General features: G+C 34.8%; 1 protein-coding gene across 1 annotated transcript in view; it reads left to right on the top strand.

The window, feature by feature from the left end:
* Tenm1 (teneurin transmembrane protein 1) overlaps window positions 1–20894 on the top strand; it is a 788119-nt gene that overhangs the window by 286848 nt on the left and 480377 nt on the right. The window contains exons 4-5 of the mRNA XM_010608026.2: window positions 15902–16162; window positions 17729–17785. Of these exons, the coding sequence (XP_010606328.1) occupies window positions 15902–16162; window positions 17729–17785 (318 nt within the window). The remainder of the gene's footprint in view (window positions 1–15901; window positions 16163–17728; window positions 17786–20894) is intronic.

Raw genomic sequence — 20894 nt, 5'->3', positions numbered from 1 at the left:
AACTGGAAGTCTGTCCTTGTGTCTTGCTTAAGTGTTTTCTCATTTTAATTTTTATTGTTGGACTGTCCTTGGTTTAATCTCTGGATTATCACCCTAATCTTCCTGATACAGTTGCGCCCTAGCTTCTGTGTCTCTAACGACCCATGGACATTCTCATCTTCATAACATCAGAGAAAACAGCTCATCAAATCAATGGCAATGCTTTACCCCAACTGATACAATCAGCAACACATTAAGATCAAGCACAACTTGGACACTGACCACCTGTGGTAGTCACTAGTCTATCACCCTTAAATCATTTGAATTAAATTGAAATCAAGAAGCAGTCCAGAACATGTCTGCAGTGAACAAACTTTTCAATATAGTATATTAACCATTTAATGGCTCAGACAGAGCGAGGATGGAAGACCCCTGATCTCAGTTAGCTGATTGCTGAACCCCATGACGCTGACTGACCTCGGACCGCAAGGCCCAGATTGAGTTCCCCATCCTTCTGAATGGTTGAATTCCACAACGTTCTATTAGAGGTTTCCCACGCCCTTTCTTTAAAGATGTTCAAAGTTGGGAACTCAGAAAAATACCCTTGATGACCACCTCTGTCTTTGCAGAGTGGGTCCAAAGACTGGCACAGTCAGGAGGTCTGAGAGTGCCGGGGGGTGCTGATGGGGGTTCAGGGGCGCCCGCGCAGCCACCTTCCCTGTGCTTGAGCAATGGCGGCCGGGTCGGGAGCAGGCGTGGTTCTCCTCTTAGTGTAAAGGTCTTTTATTTTTTAAATATGGCCTTAGAGTCTAGTGATATTGTTAATATGTTAGTAGATAATGTATATTTCTGTTTCATACATGAATAGCTACAGTTCCAAATGGCCATTCCAGTTAGTTTTTTTTTTTCATTCTCCTAAGACCTCTTTAACTTTTATATAGGTTAAGAAATAAAACTGATTTCCTAGATGAATGAAAATTAGCATTCTGTAATTTTAGCTGAACACTAAAAATTACACATAAGTTATGGAATATATTAATTTTTTCCCTCACCCCACCTAACCCTAACCAGGGTCCTAATCTCTGAAGGCTCTAGTGGTTACATTGTTTGACTTGGCTCTGTTTTGGATAGAAAAGTACCTCTCAGCAAATACCTCTTTCTTTCTATCTCTTCTTCCTCATCCCTCCCTTTATCTTTCACTTCCTGGCTGCCTATGGGTACACCTCAAATTTTCAATTATTTAGCCAAGAAACTTTTCTGGAAGCAAAGTGAGTGCATAGTAGTGAGTCAGATGTATCAGGTCTCTGCATTGCCTCCTGGGTCCTCAACTTCCTCTAACAGTGAATACACTGAAGCCATTTACATGATTTTTACCTAGTAGATTTTAGAAGGGTGGAAGTAGCTAAATTCCCATGTGTCACTGCTTTCATATAGTACACAATTCTCCTGACCCTCTGGAAGAACCCAGATTTAATACCCCTCCAAAATAAACAGACAGTAGCCTATAGATTAATATGCATACCTGTATGGTTCTGAGGCTGAATTTGGTCTGAACACTTATTACAAATTTATTCCCTCTGGAATACAAGTTCCATGATGGCCTAGATTTTTATATTTTTCTTTGTTTTTTTCCCCTTTCTGAAACACAATGTGCCAAATTAGATGATTAATGAATATTTTCTAGTTATATTAATTTTCTTACATACTGAATCAAAATTCATGACTATAGAATTTCAAGACTGCTTTCCAGACTTCTGAAAACCTCTTAAATTCATCTATTTGTTTTTGTTTAATAATGCTGGGTAACATATGCATAGGAATTGTAAGCAGCATGGGATTAATTTGACCCAAGTAAGAACTATTCCTTAGAATAGCATTTAAGAACCTTCCCAAACTGGCTTCATGTTACTTCAGCGAGTCTTGTACCTGATTTACTTTGATTCCAAAATATCTATAGTCCAGACACAGAAAATTATTGTTCTGTTTCTTAAAGTCACTATTCATTTGAATATGCTGTGCTTTTCAGTGACATTTTCTGTGTTAGAAGAGCTCTTAACCTCTGTTTAACAGTTATAGTCATATTTTTTATCCTTTAAAATGCAACTCAAAATATCACCTTGTCTCTGAATTCTGCCTCAGCCTTTCATCAAAATACAAGTCCCACACTTCCCTTGGACCACAAAGCCCTCTATGGGTAGATCTATCATGACACTGATCAACTTATTATCATTTGCTCATCAGCACTGAATTTCCAGCCCTTGTATACCAGGAAGTATTTCTTTATTTCTCTTTAATCTGCCTGGATCCTATCATATATCACATAGTATGTGCTTAATAAATGTTTATTGAATGACTTACATACTGAGTGCATGCATGAAAACTAAAGATGGAGATGTTCTACTAAAACTTCAATGAGCTTGCATAAGTATAGAAAGAGAACATATACTATACTTAATCATATTTTCTGCCATAGTTTTATGCTCTTAGGTAATTGTCCATGAATCAGGGATGTAGGATAAAGAAAGAGAGAGAAAAATAAGCCAGGTTTCTGGATAAGAAAATAGCACCCTGAAAAAGTGGATACGAGAAACGACTCCAGGTACTCAGATTTGTCACAGGGGCCAATTGCCTTCTCACAAGGAAAGAAGCTACCTTCTTTAACAAATGGTGGTAGGAAAATTAGCTGTCCACATGCTAAACACTGAACCTAGACCCATATCTCTCACCATGCATTTAACTAAAATCAAAATGGATCAAAGAGTGCCAGGGTTTTAGCTCAGTGGTTCCACTGTCTGCCTCACAAGCACAAGGACCTGAGTTCAATCCCCAATCCCCCCCCAAAATCATCAAAGATCTACATATTAAAATAAAAACATTTAATTTGCTGGCAGATAAAATAGGTAAAACTCTTGAAGACACACGTGTAGGCAAAGACATTCTAAACAAAACCCTGCTTGCTCAGGAAATAATACTAAGGATCAACAGATGGGATCACATCAAAATAAAAAGCATGTGCACAGCTAAGGAAACCACCAATAGAATGAAGAGATAGCCTACAGAATTGAAAAAAAATTTTTTCAAGCTACTCCTTAGACAAAGGACTGATATGTATAATATATAAAGAACTAAAAAAATAAGATATATCTCCGAAATTTCAAATGGCCAATAAATACTTGCAAAAATATTCAACATCTCTGACCAGTACAGAAATGCAAGTTAAAATAACACTGAAATTTCATCTCACTCCAAAAAGAATGGCTGTCATCAAGAAGCCAAACAATAACATTTGCTGCTGAGGTTTTGGGAAGAAGGAACCTTTCTTCATTGCTGTTGGGATTCTAACCTGGTACAGCCACTATGGAATTTCAGTATGGCGATTACTCAAAAATATGAACTAGAAATTCCGTTTGACCTAGCTGTTTCTTTTCCAGGCATCTTCCCAAAGGAGTTAAAGTCATCCTATTGCAGTCAGTCATTCACATTCATGTTTATAGCAGCACATTTTGTACTAGGTAAATTTTGGAAACAGCCTATATGCCCATCAACACATGAATGGATAAAGAAAATGTGGTATTTCCATAGGCTGGAGTAGTACTCCGGTATAGAGGAGGATAAACCTGAGGTATTTTTAGGTAAATGGATGCATCTCATGAGCATAATATTAAGTGAAATAAATCAGATACATAAGTTAAAATATTGCATGTTTTCTCTTATATAAGAAGCCCAAATTATAAATACAAAGCAAAACAAATAATAAAACTAGATAAATAATACAGAGTAAGGAGATCTTTTTCAAATGGGAAGGAGAGCAAGAAATGGAGGGAGAGGAAATAAAAAGAAGGTAAAAGGGATTTTAGAAAAAGAGATTTCAAGCAAAAAAATGGAAAGGGGCTTTTGCAAATGGAAAGGGGAAGAAGAGTTGGAGGAAGTGGGAAGTGATGGGGGAAGATGACAAAAAATAAGAATTAAGATGCTTTATGTAAATGTGCAAACTCTCCTTGATAAATGTTATTGCATACCACATACATGTACTAATAAAATATTAAAATGTAGAAACCTGTGACTGTTATAACGATAGAATATACTTGAGGTCCAGAAATAAACATTTTGTTTCACTGAAAAAAATGGGTACCAAGTATGGGTTGGAAAAGTCTGATAAAGAGCGGATGGACAAAGAAACCACTCTCTCTTAGAATCATACCTAGTGTAGTCCTTGTAACCACGGACAGAGCCAAGTAAATACATTAAAAGTGAAAATTAAGCCAAGCAGGTATTTTCTGAATAAAATATCCATCCACTGTTCAGCTGTTTTTGAGTATTTTTCCCCAAGGTATTGATTTGGAGACTAAATAGAGTCAACTGCGCAGGCTTTGTGCAAACTCATATTACACCTGTCCTATACATCATGAACATCCTTGGGCAGTCTTCACAGATTGTTTGACCTGCAAATCTTTCCAAAATCTGTAAAATGAGCACATTCATGTAAATAGATCACGCAGTTGTTAAAGTGTTGAAATATTAATGTGATTGTTCAGGATAAATATATAAGGTACTGTTAATAAGGATTTGGGCTATAAACATTTCCAATTCAAAAGTACTAATTTTATTGTTGCTATTTGTATTTGCTTTCTAGCCTTAAGATGTTATAGAAAATGAATTTTTGTAGAAATTGCCTGCAGTGTTAGCACTAAAATCTAGTATGTGAGTTAAAGAAGCATGCCTCTATCCAATTTCGTGCTTTCCATATATGTTTAAAATAAAGAAAAATATTCCTAAATATGTAATAAAAATGTAGCATATTTTCAACTCAAAGCCTTTCTCTGAATGTTGTGATACATGGAAAAGTCAACGCAGATTACAGATTTAGGCTCAGCCTATTTTACCTATGACTGTACTGCTACCTTCTGAACAAGAAAGGCTCCAGAGTTTCATCTCATTGTCTCCTCTGTCTGGGTGATAATATGTTGAAGTAATACCCCAACATATATTTCCCTGTGAATAATATTCTCCTCATTTTTGTTAATGTTGTCAAATAATTTCAAAGCTTTCCTCAAGGCAGCTGCTCTGTGCTAGGGAGCTACACAGAAGAGGCCAGTGATTTCTTTTATTTGTCTGCCTGAAGACACAGATGTTGTTTGTATTGTCTAGAAGCACAGAATATGCTCCAGTGTTTTTTCAGTGAGGCCAAGTGAAATGACGATGGTGAAATGAATCCATAAAAATTAGTATATCGTGGAGCAATATTTCAAAATGACATATAAAACTGCATTAAACTCACGTAAGAATAATGAGTTAATATATGAATAATTTAACGGTTTCTTTTCATATTGTCAGTGAGAGAGGAAATGCCCATTTTCTCCCGGCTGCTATATCCCTCAGAGTATTTTGGCAACTGGTTGTGAAAATCCAGCTGGAAACAGCAGCAAACCGAATGAAACCTGAGAGATGAGAAATAGGAAGCTCTAGCATCAGCTACATGGCATCAGCTACATGCACACTGCACAAATGATAACTAGGCTGTGAATTTGAATGTGCTACTTACAACATCGTATGCTGTATGAGGTAACTAGGACTCAGTGTTAAAATTGTTCCAAGTTAACTTTGCCACCTAGTGTGTATCTATGTGGCCATGGACAATTTAATTTCTCTCTCAACTTCAATTGCTTTATCTGAGAAATAAGAATAATAGCTTTTTTTCACATGGCATTTTGTGACGATTTAATGAAATAGTGTATGCTTTAGGGCCTGGTGCATAGAAGATGCTAAATTCACATTCGGGCTGACTTCTTTTCCGAAATACATAGAACTACATGTTCTGTAGCTTGACTTCCATCCACTTGCGTCACAGGACAGGGTAATGTGTGCTCTGAAATCAGAGCTATTAGCCCGATGGGTTTATTCTGAACCCTTGTGTATGTACATTTACCAGTGAATTTTTAATTGAGTGAGATAGACTAGTTTCCCAAATTCTCCAGCTAATAGAGAATGCACTTTCTTTATAGAGTTTATAATACTGGGACTACAATATTCACAGTGCTATAAAACAACTATCATTTTAGACATACCATACTTCATAACGACGTCAAGACTGACCTTAATTACAAGAGCATTTGACAACTATGCCAATTTTTCTGTACAATTTCATTTTTCTTTGCTAAGTATTGAAGGAGTAATAGTTAGATCTCATAGTACATGTATATTTAACCCATTTTACCACTGACTATATGGTTACTATAAAACCACTACAAAAATTAATGGTCAACAAAGATGGTATTATTAACTTCCAATTATTGAGACGTACATTTTAAGGGTCGTTTACATAGTGGCTGAATTTGCAATGAGTTAATCTTATCTTCTCCTCTAGTCTTCCTTGAAACAAATAGAATGAATTGGAATTGACTAGGAGGAATAGCCAGCACTATAGGACAAATCTGGAGTTGTGGAATAAGGCAAAGGTATCTAATGCATTAGGGTAAAAATAACAAATGTATGTCACCAATATCCAAATCCACTCAATCTGTTAAGGTACTTTATCAGTGAACCCAGACTGGCCCATGAGTCCTCCTTCTAAGTTTAGGGTCAAAAGCGATTTGTGAATCACGTTAGTATCAGACATTCATAATCTTAGCCTTGAAGATTTCAGAGTACAAAATGTAAGCCCTTCCAATTCCACTGGAGCAAAGGCAAAATGGCAGACAAATTAGGAGAAATCTATCAATCATTTCTTTCATTTGTGGCAGTTATGAACATAGATGTTTTTCTGTTTCATCAACTTTATTACTTTGTTTCCTTGCCTCCAGTGTTCTACTGAAACATTGAAATTAGACAAGCAAAAGAAATTCTTGTATTCCCCGCATATTTTCTAAAAACATCTTTGTTGAAGTATAATTGACATAGAATATACAGCAAATAATTAGAGAGGATGGTTTTGTAAATTTGATAAATGTGTATAGCCATGAAATCACTACCACAATCATGAGCGTAATCTACCTATCACTCTCCCAAAGATTCTGCTTACTATATTATTGTCTTTTTCTTTTTAAAATTTTTTACTACATGTTTTCAGTAAATAATTACATTTGTTTTGGGGATGACACATCTCAATTCATTCTATTTCCCTGTCCTTTTCCCTCCTCTCCCTCAATCTCTTGGTCCCATTCTCGCTCACTTTTTTCTAATGCTTTTCTATTTATCTCTATTCATCAACCCCCAATCATCCACTCATTTGTTTTCTGTCACCATAGATTAGTTGGCCTTTTATAAATTTTATGTAAATGAAAGCACAAGACATGTGCATATTTTGTGTTGTTTCTTTAACTCAAGGTGATTATTTTGATATTGATAAGTGTTGCTATATGTAGTGTTGATTCATTCCCTTTTATATATCATTACTATTCTATTGTGTATGAACCTGAGTTTGTATCCTTTCACCTACTAATGGCCTTTTGAGTTGTTTCTAACTTTTGGCTCTTACAAATAAAGCAGTTGTAAGCATTTACATAAAGATCTCTCTAAGGACATATGATTTCATTTCTCGTTTGTAAATATCCAGAGGTCGAATAGTTAGATCACGTGTTAAGTGTGCATTTAACTTTATACCACATAGAGATCTAATTAACCTTAGAGCCAGCATTATTCTTAATCTACCTAACAAAGCTTACTAGCAGAGCCCAAATGATAAAACTTGCCAAGTAATTTATGCACATACCAGAACAAATCTCCCTCTCTGTCTCTCTCCCTCTCTTCCTCTCCCTCTCCCTCTCCCCGTCGTTCTCTCTCCTTCCCTCCCTCCCTCCCTCTCCCTCTCCATAATTTGCGGTCATTGAGTAGAATACTCAATATGTTCTATATATAAATATATACACACAGTTAATTTATCAAAATAGTTTACTTTTGTAGGCGCTGTTTTGTTAAGTGAGCTATCTCATATGTGTCAGAATTGTATTCAGTTGTTTAATTCAATAGTGGTTTCACGTAAACTTTAAAGCATTTGAGTTCAATGATAACCCTAGAACTTTTCTAGGGCCTGGAATGACCGCAATATTACTTTATATTTATGTAGTCCTCCATAGATCACAGAGCATTTTACATTTGCTTTTAGTCTTTCTATTGTATATATTTGAGGTGTACAGATGATGTTTTGTTACATTTATCTTGATATTTATATAAACAGTGAAGTTATTTATTCCTGCAGTGAAGCAAATGAATGTGTCCATCAGCCCATATAATTATTGTGTGTGCACACACGTATGTGTTAAGAGTACCTAACATTTCTTCTTTTGACATATTACCAATAGACATTATAGGAGCTGGAAGTCTTAATTTAGAAGCTAATTATATGATGCAAATATGAAGAAAAAATTGCAAGCAGATATAATATTATGTAGTGAGAATTAGAAGTGCTATAAGGAAAGGTAAAATTATTGGTTGGAGGTGAGAAAAGTTTGAGAATACTTTAAGAAGATACTGAGACAGGCTGAATATTAGTCATTAGTGACAAATCCGAGGCAGGTGTTGTAGGTAGTTGGCACAATATGTTCAAAGAGATAGTGGCAAAAAAACAAAGTATCTTTGAATGATGGTAAGAAGAATCTCCTAATAAGACAGAATGTAGTTTATTCAGTAGTTCTTCATGGACACTAACTCTGGTGCACAATTCTATGTTGGCATCTTTCTTCAGCCATAACAAAAAAAAATTAATAAAGAAGTGTTGAATGTTACAGAAGTCACTGTGCTTTATGAGTATATTTGTGAAGAACTCGCAAGTGTTTTTAATACTCACAAGTGTTGTTTAAATCTTTAGCTCATTGGTCTCCTCTTCTAAATGGAATTGTGCAGCAGATTAATGTAGATTAAAATTTCAGGCACACACACACATTGAGCGAACAACTTCACATGCTTAGTGTGCATAATAGAAATGCTCAACTATACCTAGAAGACCACAGTGGGCCATAAGGATTTAGGCTCCAAAGTGTTATGAACAGCTAGGAAATTGGAGCAACACAGGTAAGAAATGAGAAATTTTTAGGGCCATTGAGCACCATACATTTGCAGTGTTCAGTAGCCCTGAAAATTTCTCATTTAAGCCAGGAAGTTTCTGCCTTGTTCGACATGTCGAAATAAAGAGAACATGTACAGGTTCTCATTGTTCTAAATTTCTGTTGTAGTCCAGAAACTCCCACCATCTTTGCTGGTATCGGATTATTTTTCCATACTCACGTTACAGACATTGCAGAGCAGGCATCCACCTTTTCGACTGTACACTATGCAGTGGCACCTGCTGCCTGAGTTAGCTTTAGAACAAATCCTCTAATTTTACGTGATTTTGGTCTAAATGGACTGAACTTCTAAATTCAAAGTTAGTTCAAACAAAGAGTAGCAGTTCATTCGCACATCTGATTTCCTTCCTCTCCTTAGATGCTGAAGAATATTTTAATCTATTTAGGATTGGCGTTTGGTTTTTGTTTTTGGTTTTTTTTTTTTTTTCCTTCCGGGTTTCTACCTCATCTCTCTTCCTTTTGACTTTGTGCTATAATTTTTTGTCCTTCTCTGGTTTGGGCCATTTTTACACATTTGCAAATCACTGTCTGACAACATTCCCTTTGACACTGGCATGATCTTTTAGCTATGTTCTGAGATGTCTCTCGTAAGCCAATATTCATTCATCAAAAAGCAGAAATATTTATACTTTAGGCTTTTAACTCTGCCCAGAATGTTGCCATGCTTTTCTATATTGATGAAGAAATACTGCAAATTAAGGTAAAATTGTAGGTCCTGCATGCTGAGGTAATGGGTGCATTTGGAAATGTGAGGGAAAGATTAGGCTTCAAAAGTTACATTACTGAAGCCCTCTGATAATTGCAGGCCCTAGTCCTATATATGGGGAGCACTGTATCTCTCAATCTTGTGTCCCAGAAAGCTGATAAGTCCTCAGGAGAAAAGTAAAGGTCAGTTCTGGGCTATGTGTCTTTACTACTGTGTGATCAATAGGACCTTGAAAAAGGATTTCTCTGAAACATCCCAAAAGACATGCCACAGTCCTTTGAACTCACCCTTCCCACTGTCTAATATAGTACTGATAATTCCTGAAGAGAAGAAGAAATTTAATTGGACTGATTTTTAAAAAATTAAGAAGACATTGTTTTCTCAACTTGAAATTGAATGGGTATTCATTGAAGCTGTGTTCAAGTAAACTTACATGAACTGAACTGTCTAATAATTTTGTATAATTATTTCCAAAGCCTTCAAACTGAAAAATACAAAATGGTACCCAGTGGTGAAAATTATTTGTCTGTCTAGTGTTGCTCATTATTTTCTTTCTTTCATTCTCCTTTTTCTTTCTTTCTTTCTTTCTTTCTTTCTTTCTTTCTTTCTTTCTTTCTTTCTTTTCTCTTTTTTCTTACTTAAGACTGTCATAATCCATTGCAAGTTTCCCTGAAACCAGTAATGAATTATTTAGGGTTCAATAATATTTTTAATTGTGTGACCTTTGATTCATTATGCCATGCAGTACTGCATTCGATAACTACATTTATAAACTAATAATTTCAGGTTAATGAATAACAATTGCTCAGTTACATATTATATTTCATATTTTGGATACTCTATGGATAATCTTGCTGTTCGCAGGGTTACCTAGTCTATGTCAAAAGTTTAATGTAGTAAGACTTGTAATCATAACACAAAATCTTCTTTAACTGAGATGTATGATTATCTTCCACAATGGAAGTAAGAATGATACCTTGATCCACAGAACTACTATTTTCCTATTTAAATATTGACATTCTACATTTTGCCATAACTACAGGATAGTAGAACAACACAGTTACCAGAAATTTATTCTTATAAGGATCTATCCATTTTACAAATGATGAAAGTGAGGGCCCCTAAATGTCTTATTCAAAAGCATATGTTAATAATAATACATGATTTCAAATGTAATTCATGAGGGTTGTTGTGAATCACATTAATCAAAATAATTTTATCCTCCCTTCCTTATTTGGGCGATAGTCTGTACTTTTTACAAGTTATATCTCCAATTTTTGGCTCATGGGTAAGATTAATCATGCTTCACCAATCATTTATCTGGAATATGATAGTTTAAATCTCCCTTTATATAGGAAATGAAAATAGGTAGAATTTTAAGAAAAATAAAATCTTCAGCATATCAAATGCTCAAAAATGGCATGCCTAGAAAAATGCTGATACTGTATACATAATCCATTACTTTCTCTTTCAAGTTTTGATAAATGGCTTCTCCATACTGAAGACTTGAAGGTCAGCCCTTACTTTCATAGAGAAAATATAGTAGTTCATTTTATTCAGCATGTCATAACATTTTTAAAAATTATTAATTTATTAGCATTAATACAAGCCTAAGGTGACCCTATGTGCCAGAATCATTCCTGTTACTTCATGATTCCCAGCTACAGACTGTTCCTTCAGTGGCTGAAAGATCAGAAGTGATCAGTTTCATCCTTATATTTCCTCCTAAATTTGGCTTTCAAATCCTCGAGGACAAAAGTACTCCCTGGAGGATGACTGAGAAATCATGCATCAATTAATTTTGATTGCCTCATGCCTTCAATATAAGCAAGATAACATTTTGAATATCTTTTTGCTCCTGTTCCATGCTCTGTAACTGGGGAAAAAAAGATCAGGACCTCCTTTTATCACTATGACTCATGCTTCATCTGAGAAAAAGGACTGGTTCAAAATCTCAGAATTTTAATGACTGCCAATGTGCAACTCATTAATAAAATCTTTACAGAAGTGTAATTGAACTATAATAAACTACACATACTGTAAGTGCCCAAGTTTTCTTGTGTCTCTGTTTTACAAATCTCTCTATCCTCTTTCCCAGGAAAACAGTCAGTACAGATTAGTTTTCATTTCCTAGCACTGTGTATAAATGAAAACATGCCATATATACAATTTTGGTTTATCTTCTTCCAGGCAGTGTAATTGTTTTGAAGTCCATCTAGGTTGTCATGTAGCAGCAACTCATCCCTTTTTAGGATTTACTAACATTCCATGGTGTGGATGTACCACATTGGTGTTACCTGTTTACCTAGTCAGGTACACTTGGGCCATTTCTTCTTCTTACTTATTACTTATAAAGCTACTATGAATAAACTTATACAGATTTTTGTTTGGAAGAGAAATTTTAATTCCTTTCTGATAAATGTCCAGAAGCACAATTACCTCTTGGTAATTATACCTCTAACTTTCTAGGAAATTGTTAAACTTTTTCCAGAGTGGTTATAGAGTCTTACTTTTGCCTCACCAGTGTACAAAATTGAGATTGCTCCTTGTCTTTGGTAATGCTTTGTTATGCAGTGCTTTTGTTAACTTTTCTATCAGGTGTACAGTTGTCTCATTGTGGTTTTAAAATCCCTTTGCCAAGTAATTAATGATTTTAAACATCTTTTCATTGGCTTATTGGTGATTCTGTGTTTTTTGTTTTTAAATATCTTTTCAAATCTTTTGCCAATGTAAAAAGTTGAATTCCAGCTCTTTACTAGTCTGCTGAGATTTTCTCTCTTGAAAAACTGCAAAAGAGATTTTCTTTAGAATAAAAATTAGATACACACTCATGAGACTGCAAATACATCATTAACTTGGTTACATCTATCGATGTTCATTGTTGAAATGTAATTTCTCACTGCACCAGAGTGTTTGTTCAAACTTGAGACATTTTAAGTTTGTACTTTACTTTTCTCTTGTGGACAGCTTTTTGGGAAGAACAGATCTATAATTTTCCAGTTGAACATAATCTTCTCTAGGGAAAATGTAGTATTTTATGTAATAAGGTTATATATAAAAGGCTTAAAAATAACCACTTAAGGTTCATTGTAAGGGTCTTATAGATGATGCATCCCATGGGAATTTGAAGCACAACCAGGAGGACTGTTGTGTATTTAAGGAAATATTATACAGTGGTAACATTGATTCCATAAACAAAAGTGAGATGGTTCAATGCACATCATTTAGTACAAATAAATGAAATACTTTTCTTCCTTTTTTTATATTTGCCACATTTTTTAAAAGGAACAATTGATAGCCTACTTGAATTGTTACTTTTTAAATTATAGATTGACAAGGAAGTGTACATTTATCTGTCTGCATTTTGTCAGCAAATTCATGATTTTGTTTTCAAGTCAGGGTATGGTTCCAATAGAAAATAAATTGTATATCTTATGAAGCATCTTTATTATGTTACATGACATTTCTGTAGAAAGGAGCAAATCCTTGTTCAAATTTGTGTTTGAAATGGAAAAAAAATACCTGTAACAAAAAGGGAATCTGCTTACATCTGTCAGTGCTCTTTTTTAAAAAACCGTATCTAGTGTTCTATCAGTCTGGAATGACAAATGGCCGTGTATTTATTTTTATTTGCTCATTTTTTCCAACAAATGTCACGACTCAGATGCTTATATTAAAAGCTTTGGAAAATCACACTTCACGTGCCATTTTTTTGAGTGAAACTAAATTCAGGTCTGTGTCTTTGGAAGTCAATTTCCTAGTTAGTACCCTGAATGTAAAAATGCAGGCACTTCACAGCAATTTGAAGCAAATGTTTCTTTCTTGTGGCTCCAAAAAGAAGTAAAGCAGATGTGGTAATACCATGATAAGATTGTGCCCTCACAGCTCCCTTTTTCCTTTCTTCCACTAGTTTCAAAGTGTGGTCCCTGGAACAGCAGCATGGGCCTCACCTGGAAATTCATTCAAAATGCAAATTCTCCGGCCCTACTGCACACGTGGTGCTTTTGAAACTGGGAAGCAGGGGTGGCGGTGGGAACAGGGTATCCAAATTTATGTTTTAACAAGCCTTCCATGTGATTCCAGAGCAGGCAAGTTTTAGAACTACTGGTTTAGGTGAATGAAGGAAGTTGTCAGCACAAGGCTATGTAATATTCCTTTCTTACAGCTGCAAGCTGACAGATTCATTACCAGGTTGCTGTAGCAACAACTGCACAGTAGGATTGGATAATGAAACCTTGTGAAATTAAGAAGCATGAATATTAACACATCCTAATATTCTAAATCCCTAAATTTGTACTAGGCAAAAACGATTCTTACTTTTAGCCTTATGGCAAGGAGAACTATGGTTTGATAAGGTCTTATGTTTGATAGGTTGAAAATATGCTTATTTTCAAAACATTAACCCTTTGAAATTTAGATAACTTTTATAGGAAAATACAATTAATCCAAAAGACATTTATCACAGAAATCATAAAATAATATGATCCATAGAAAATTCTAACACTAAGACAATTGTAATTTAGTTTTAATAATATATTATAGTAGTTTTAATTCTCTACAATATCTGTGTCACAAAACACAATGCTAGGTACTAGTGGCTACTAAGTAATCATTAAGAATTGATTTTTTATATGAGAAAATGAAAAAATGGAAATGAAGTGTTTGTAAAGGGGGAGGGGAGGAGGGGTGAAGGGAGGGCAGGGACAAGGGGAAAAACTGAGAACCAAGACCTGGCATGTAAAGGTACAAGATCCCAGCAATGAATGTAACTGTACTGTATCACTGAAATGTACCAATAAACTCAATGAGGAAAAAAAAGAATTGATTTTTTTAAGCCCGTAATTGAAAATTTATATGTTACAAAAATACTTATTACAACAAATATATTTATATTCTGTGTTATTTTCTCTAATAATAAGGTATAAGAACCGGCATTTTTTGTATTAAGAGAATAAATTCATGTTAGGGTTTACATTTTATTGATAGGTGCTAAGGATTAGATGCACTCAGTTAAGCCTCTTCTGGGCCAAATGACATACCCTGTCCCTGATGTAAGCCTGAGAAAATCCTACATAGTGTACTAGGTCCCAGGATTACCTTATCTAAGTATTACATGGACATTTCAGATGATATGTCTTGGCATGTGGTCACTTTTCATTAACTTATTAGGGATTCTTAAAACATCTTTTCCTTTTTGTGACACCTTGCTATAATTGAATATAAAATTACCTGGAAGATGAAACAACTGATATTTATGCAGGGAGTTGATGGGGCTTCAATGATGTCTAGCAGAAATGATGCCCAAGTGGGGAATTTTTGGGAAAAGAGCTCTGTGGCTGCATAAAAATAACATCTATATTTAGAACTTAGTTTTCCTCACCTACCAAAAAAGATGTGTTATATCATCTTTCAGATTCTAAACATTTTAAATTCTAAGATTTGGAGGGAAAGGAGGGAAAAATTAAAACTATGAAGCACAGCCATGGTGCAATATGTGACTGAATTTTTAAATGTATTTGCTAAAAGAATGAATTAAACAGAATAATTAGCATAAAGTAGGCCTTAAAATCCTTTGGAGACAATGGAAAACATTAATGGTAGGTACTCCTAATTTTAGAGTTCAAACTCAAATGTTTTAGCAATAATACTTCAGAAAAATATATGTGAATCTTATCTTTTCCCAGACCTTTCACAATGAATTATTTATTCATAACACCAATCTATATGAAATACTTAAAGAAAAGAAAATAACATTGATATTTTAGGCTTAAGTATACTGTATATGTGATATGTGTTCTCTATATCTGCATATATGATATATTCTTTCTAGAAGATAACAGGCTTTTAAAGGAAAACTCTTTTGCACTCACTAATTTGATTACATTTTGTGCAACCTAAAATTGTAGCTATAAAGCTATTTTGGGCATGCTTCTTCCAGAACCTTATAAGAATCAACAGGAACATAATTTTAAACTGCAAAAGTCCAAAATAAGCAAAGATTCCTAGCTACCATAAATAAAGAGCCTGAATTTTAACTTTGAAAAAACTCTTCATTACTTGCAGTGGAGGAGGGGAGGCATGAAGAGAAAAGTGGCATTGTTTAAGGGTATTTTTTCATACTTCTAACACTTTTCTCTGAACTTTATTTCTTTTTCAGAGATAGAATTCTGTGAAACCCCTCACACTCTATGCTCTGGCTACCAGACTGACATGCACAGCGTTTCTAGGCATGGCTACCAGCTAGAGATGGGATCTGATGTGGATACAGAGACAGAAGGTGCAACTTCACCTGACCACGCGCTGAGAATGTGGATAAGAGGAATGAAATCAGAGCACAGTTCCTGCTTGTCCAGCCGAGCCAACTCTGCCTTGTCCTTGACTGACACTGATCACGAACGGAAATCTGATGGGGAAAATGGTAATAAAACTAACTTACCTATACTGTTTACAACAACAGCAGCACAGAAGAAGTTTTACCCTTTGCTTTATTTCCCCTTCCTGTATCTGCCTATCTTCCATTTACTGTGCAGAATGTAAATGCAATTAAGTAGGATCCTACTGGCAAGATGTGTACCCAAGTATCTTGCAAATAGACACATTTATTTACAGTTATAGATAAAATATTTTTCATTTCTGGGGAACCCCAAGGGAAATAATTTCATGCAGTCAGCAGTATTATGCATGTCTTGTGTATTGCTCGCCTTTTATATTTATCTTTTTTCCAATGCAGTAGTAGTGGGACTTACTATAATAAGGACCAGTTTAATTATTTTGGTTTAATATCATTGTATGAAAAATGAGATGAACAATTGTATAGCAAACTTAGTCTCTATGTCCTTTCTATTTTGATTCAGGTTAACCTGTTGAATGTACAGATTAAAATTAGCCAGGTTAGACTGGAATGATTTTAAAAAGATGGATTAAATATGCATCGTTAGCTAGAAAATAGGTCATTACAGCATCATCATATTGTAATTATATATTGTTTTTCTTGCAACTTTCACAAAAAGAAAAAGCTTTGATATGTCAGGAAGGGGACAATTTATTTTATTTCTACTCTTCTGTCCCGACCAAAGAATAAAATCCTTTTATAGAAAGCACACTAATGCTTGTAAAACACATTAATCTAGTCTCTCCATCATTTTGCTTATCTAAATTTCATAGGTTCTCATCACCATGACCACAATGCCTAGTCTGTTAGCAGTGACTAATTAGCATTTTCTAAACTGGCACAGAGGTAGGCAATCACTCTGTACTGTCAGCCTTTTCTATCCTATCTTCTTCTGCCTCCTTCAGTCCAGAGTAGATACTACAGGGATATAATAAAAAATATTTTTTAAATAATAAACCATAACCCTTTGTAATATAGCCAAGATCATTGGCACCTTGGTTATTAAGATTATTTTCAGGTATGTAATGTATATATTGCTGAGTTGGCTAAGAGTACAGGAGGTGAAGTACGGAAATGAAAAGGAAAATCATTTAATATAGGTATGCATATTCATGTAAGTGGAAGTGCATTAGGATAGAGGTTAGGAGACTTGGTTCTGGTCACTGCAGTTTTCTAGACTTCCATCTCTCATTCAAGAAAAAGAATGACCAAATTTTACGAAATAGAGAAGTATGTGATTTCCCCTATTGCTAACAAATCTTGTTCTGCATCATCCCACTCATGCCATAGGAATTTACTGTATATCCTTGGGTTGAAACATTAAAATACAAGAAAGAAATTTCTGCACTGGGCTCCTTAAACTACCCCTGTGAAATCCTCACTATGAGGTTTCTTTGGGGGTGATGAAAATGAGGTAGTGGTGATGATTACACAACTCTGAAAAATACTAAAATTTACTAATTTCTATATGTGAATTATATTTCAATAAAGCTAGTATTTTAAAAAAAACAAAAACAACTTGATGAAAGTTTCAGGTTGAAGTTCCACATGACTTGCACAAGGGTTAATTAGTAAAAACTTTTGCCATTACAGGTTTTAAATTCTCTCCTGTTTGCTGTGACATGGACGCTCAAGCTGGGTCTACTCAAGGCAAGTGTTTCTAAGTATTTGACTGCAACTTTTGTTTTTGCCTCACCCCACCCCTGACACTTGCCCCACAAAGGGGACTGCTGCCACTCTGACAAGTGGCATATAGGCCTGGTCAACAAATTTGGCAAAGATTAATCCAGTGGCAGCATATCTTCATTCTTTACACTGGCAAATTTCATCATGTGCATTTTGGTGGTGAAAAGGAGGCAATGGGAAGGGGGGGCTGGGGAAAATAACAAGATATGATTTTAAATGGAATGGGAAAACTGATATAACGTGGGAGCAGAGGTTGAAATTAGTTTGGCTTGAGCTTATGTCCGTGACTTTCTGGATATTTGTCACTGTTTACAGGCTTTAACCATTAACTCAGTTACAGATCCGATTTTGCATAACTTTCAAATACTGCCTAGTGGATGCCCTTGTTCTTTTCTTCCACAGGCTCACAGCCTGGCTTAATGAGAACCAAGACCTGTCATGTAAAGGTACAACATCCCAATAACGATTGTAACTGTACTGTATCCCTAAAATGTACCGATAAACTCAATGAGGAAAAAAATCACATTTTATTCATAACATCAATTATAAAAAACATCTTAAAATAAAAAAATCCATGCATTTCTGTAAGCTTATATTGATATCATCATTCTTTCGTGAGAGGACACTGATTTTCTAATTTTACCTATACTGTGCTCACTGGGCTATACCACTTTGCATAGGGAGAGTGAAAGGAACACTTTTAAATGGTTTGCATGCCTTAGTCTGTGTTGGGACCTTCTCAAACACCTCCAGTAGGATTCTCATATCCAATGTATATATATATATTGAACAGTACTTGTAACATGCAATGTACATTCTTATAATAGTGATCAGTATTTCAGAATTTTCAAGCACAGTTTTCATATCTTTGTCTCGTTTTATCCTAATGATTAGTCTGTGAAATAGATCTGTTATTGTTCCCATTTTGCATATGAGAAAGTGCTAAAAACAATTCAGAAACCAGTTAAATAAGGACAACACAGTTTTTTTTCCATTAAGTTTATTGGTACTTATATAGTACATAGGTATATAGTACAGATACATTCATTGTTGGAATCTTGTACCTTCACATGAGGTATCTTTACTTTTTCTCCATTCCCCTGTACTCCCTTCACCCCCACCCACCCATTTACAAAGACTTTTTCTTTTTTTCTCATAGTTTTCTTTTCCTTTCTCTCCATTCCCCTACCCTTCCTACTTCCCCTATTCCTTTAGACTTTGTCTTTATATTTCACATTATCAATTATACAATTTCAACCTTATTTACACTTTTAGTTTTTCACACCAGAGAAACTATTCGGTATTTACATGTGTGTCCTATTTATTTCACTTGAGAGTATGGCCTAAATGTTCATCCATTTGGCTATAAATGTCTGTAGTTTATTATTCTTTATGGTTAAGTAGTAATCCATTTTATATAAAAACCACATCTTCTCTATCCAGTCTCCAGTTGATGGGCATTTGGGCTGTTTCCAAGTTTTTGCTATTACAAACTGTGCCACTATAAACATGGGTACACATATGTCGCTGTGGTATGATTCTTTTAATTCTTTTGGAGAGATACCCAGCAGAGGGATGGCTGGGTCAAATGGAACCTCTAGTCCCAGCTCTTTGAGGTATCTCCATATTGATTTCCACAGTTCTTGCACCAGTCTGCACTCCCACCAACAATGGAGAAGGGTTCCTTTCTCCCCACAACCCAATACATAGTTTTTAAAAGAGTATTTTTTCTCCCTAAGGTCATATATGTATGTAACATGGATTTGAACAACTTTTTATGAATATCTCACAATTTTGTATGTCTTACTTTGACTCTTACGATTGCTTTCAGTAAGGAATATATAATTTGATAACATGATTATGACATGATAAAATTTCACCAATATGGATTTCATAAAATTTCAATCAATGATAACCAGGCCGAGCTTGCCTTTAAAATTTCCATAGATTTTTGCAGCGGAAGTTTGAGTTGAGATGAAGATATGAAATGTTTTTCTTTTCCAAAGGCAGGTTAATTTGAGAAAACAAATTATTTTCTCTGAATGTAAACTTGTTATTTGTGTACAGAAGAAACTACTTTCCATTGAGATCATACATTCATGAAAGCATGGATAAGAGGGCATCTATTTCATTATCTTGAATTTATATATACTCCTTTGAAGAGTAAGTCTGCTTAAATTATTTCTATTTTACATTTCATTATGTCAGATTTTATGCCTTAGTGTCCATAAACATATTATTTTGTTTCTGTCTTCCTATACAGTTTAGTTTTAAGATTTCATTGATGAGATCAGGCACAATTGTTAAAGACCAGTTTAAGATTATTTAAGCCTTATTGCTGTGAATGTGGGATAAAAGTAAACATAAAGAAAATTGTTAATTTTGATGACTTTTCCAACGCAAATTCTGAGGCGTGATTTCAAAGATCCACTTTTGTCCATCTTAGGAGAACACTGGATGAGTTAAATTTTCTACTCCTCTTTTTAGAATCATGTCTAAAATAATTTTTTCTTTCATTAGTTGAAGAAGACTTTCAGAATATTTTTTTCTCATTTTATCAACTCTATTTGGTTGCTCTTAATTTAAATCCCTGAAGTGTTGTAACACATGAAAAATTACGATAAACTCAAATTAGAACTGATACACTTGAACCAAAAGACCTCATGTAAGAGGAAGGAAAATTATCAGGTAACAGATATCTTTGTATCAGAGCATAAATACATTGTATTTCTTTCCATTCAAATTTATCCTAAATAAATATTTCATCTTGTTTTCATGCATAATTGTCTTTGAGAAAATATGCAGAGTCACTTAGGTTAGCTGTTTCCTGGGACCTATCTATGGGCAGTCAGTGCCTAGGTGAAATTTGATAATGACCATCATGTTTCCTTCATTCTACACTTTCCCCATTGCTGTGTTACCTTACAACCAACATTACTGTTCATCCAAGGCTAGTGCTAGAGTGTTATATTTTCTAAGCTCACAATAGTTGTTAGCAAGCACTACACTAGAAACTATTTGAAGACAGAGCCTGGTTATAACTTTAATACTTAGCCACAGGATCCAAAGCATA

The sequence above is a fragment of the Fukomys damarensis genome, unplaced genomic scaffold (genome assembly GCF_012274545.1).
Source record: "Fukomys damarensis isolate Sample0158 unplaced genomic scaffold, DMR_v1.0_HiC HiC_scaffold_39, whole genome shotgun sequence".
In the NCBI taxonomy this organism is placed as follows: Eukaryota; Metazoa; Chordata; class Mammalia; order Rodentia; family Bathyergidae; genus Fukomys; species Fukomys damarensis.
This window is presented reverse-complemented; position numbering and strand designations above follow the sequence as displayed.